Source organism: Sesamum indicum, linkage group LG4 (genome assembly GCF_000512975.1).
Source record: "Sesamum indicum cultivar Zhongzhi No. 13 linkage group LG4, S_indicum_v1.0, whole genome shotgun sequence".
NCBI lineage: Eukaryota > Viridiplantae > Streptophyta > Magnoliopsida > Lamiales > Pedaliaceae > Sesamum > Sesamum indicum.
This window is the reverse complement of record NC_026148.1, coordinates 12598522-12600923: the sequence shown is the minus strand read 5'-3', so window position 1 is coordinate 12600923 and position 2402 is coordinate 12598522. Positions and strand designations below refer to the sequence as shown.

The window sequence follows — 2402 nt, the reverse complement described above, 5'->3', positions numbered from 1 at the left end:
AATTAAAAAAGTTAAAATAAAAGACTGATTTGATTATGTATTAAATTTTAGAGAATTCAAAGGAAATGTATTTATCATTTCTTTTAATACTGTAATCTTAAAAAGAGGTTGATTATTAGGTATGGAACAATTATCACTGACATTAAATTATGATTAGAAACAGAAGAACTTACATGGAGTTCCTGAAATTTAATATCTACACTATTACAAAAGAAAATATTTTGTTGTATCAATTTTTAAATACCCTAATTTATCATTTATTTTATTTTTTTCCTTTAACAAAATTTGGTTAAATTAGTAATTTCAATATCTTTTAATAATTTTACAATTATATTTTTTATTTTTTTTAACTACCCACTACTCCACAATTATCTCTCAACTTACATCTCCATATTTATTATAATTTATAATTATAATATGTTCTTTTCACAAATTTCTGTTTTCTTATAATTTTACACTAAAAGTTTTTTTATATGCTCGTGGAAACGTGTGATGACACTAGTAAAAAAAAAAAAAGAAACTCATTGATCATACTAAATTTTTATTGTCCCTTTTTACCCTTTCATTCATTTTATTCTTTCAAACAAAATAGCCCATAATAGTAATTTTAGTAGTTTTTAATTATTTTATAGTTACAATTTTTCCCCTCAATTTTTCTCTATCATGTTCACCATATTTTTTGAACTCACAAACTTTCATAATTTTAATAAACCATATTACAATTATTTTTTTTCTCTCTCGTATTTTTCATATTTATTTTTTCTTACAAGCTTCAATATTTTTAATAAACTCATAATTATAATTTTTTCTCAATCTTACTTTACCCCTTGCTAAGATTTTAATTCCTTTTAGAAATTATATATATATATATATAGAAACTAATGTTGAACAAACATTACTATAGAAAAGATAAAAAAATTTACAATCTGATATTGGACAGATTTTATAATTAAAAAAAATTTAAAAATTTTAAAAAAATATGTAAAATTATAATTCAGGATCCAAAAAGATATATTTAGGCAATTGAATACAAAATTCAAATAAAACGCTAATGGAATCACGGCAATTATTGGATGAATGCCATTATTATGGATAAAGTCAATAATGCGATCAGAATTTTAATTGATTTTCATCAATTTAATAATTTATCAACTTGGATAGATGTTTTTGTCCAAAATTATAAAGGCGTCAATTTAAACGTGATACTATTTTTATATATAAATGCAGGCATTATGTGTTTTATTTTTCACATTTCCTATTTATATGCTATACTTTCATGTGAAAACAATAAATTCACATTTAACTACATCACATAATTAAATAAAACTATATTATAAAGAGAAATGGAGCATATAATGATATATATATCAACGAGGTTTAGTTTAGTTAACGAAATTGATACCCCATGACTAGGTTCGCGTCCATCAATGTTGGTTTTTATATGCTTTAATAGCGATTCGTTGAATGTTAGTGTGTTCTAATTTCTTGTGTACACCAATCATAGGATTAATATTCCAATATGATTCATTTTTCATTCTTATTTAATTCCTAAATTTATTCTGTTCTCGCTTAATTCCATTTTTTTATACCAATATTGTCCTTAAAGAAGTACGTATAATTATATCAAATTTTAGAAGAAAATTGTGTAATATGGTAATTATTCCTTATTTATAAATGTTCTAACTGGAAATAATTCATCATCATTCTGAACCCAACTAATGACATTTGGGCCAAATGGACTCGGGCGGCCAATTCCTCGACCTGGACTGGAAGTGGACCTGAGAGCCCACTGTGCATGTGAGTAAACCATAAAGGTTTCGTTCCTTTTTGACTCAAAATATCAAAACCATAAAGCAGATATATATGTAGCTTTTTCATGTTTGAGAATTATTTTCTCAGATGATTGTGTTATAATGCCAATTTAGGTAGCTACTTCTCTGTTTATAATTATTTTTTATATATTTATCAAAGATTAAACTTTTATTAAATAAAAAATAAAACATTAAAGTAAAGCAAAGTTTTGTTTTATTTTTCTTTTTTCTTTATTTTTTATTTTGGAAAAATTCTTTTTTTCTTCTATTTGATTCCACATAGAACATTAGAATCAAATGGTCATCAAGCACAAATGTTACTCAAAAAATACAAGTACAGATCTACTGCACTAGATGGGACCGCTAAGTTGACTTTCACCGAATTTGCCGCATTACATACCGGCAACAATATGCAGTACTTGTCGCAGCAAACCGGTCCCACCTGGACCGGCCTTCCCATCCCAAAATCCACGCTCTCCAGCCCCAGCCTTGACCATTGCGTCATGATCAACACCCCTGTCGAGTCAACACTCGTCGGGCTCGAACTCACCAATTCCACCACCTCTTTCACGTACTCCTCCCCCACTCTTT

At 26.9% G+C, this 2402-nt stretch overlaps 1 protein-coding gene across 1 annotated transcript in view; it reads right to left on the bottom strand.

Annotated features, from left to right (window-relative positions):
• The window catches only part of LOC105160979 (taxadien-5-alpha-ol O-acetyltransferase), a 1512-nt gene continuing 1130 nt past the window's right edge, over positions 2021-2402 (bottom strand). The window contains 1 exon segment of the mRNA XM_011078527.2: positions 2021-2402. This exon segment is cut by the window's right edge and continues 9 nt beyond it. Coding sequence (XP_011076829.1) covers positions 2116-2402 — 287 coding nt within the window. The 3' untranslated portion in view covers positions 2021-2115.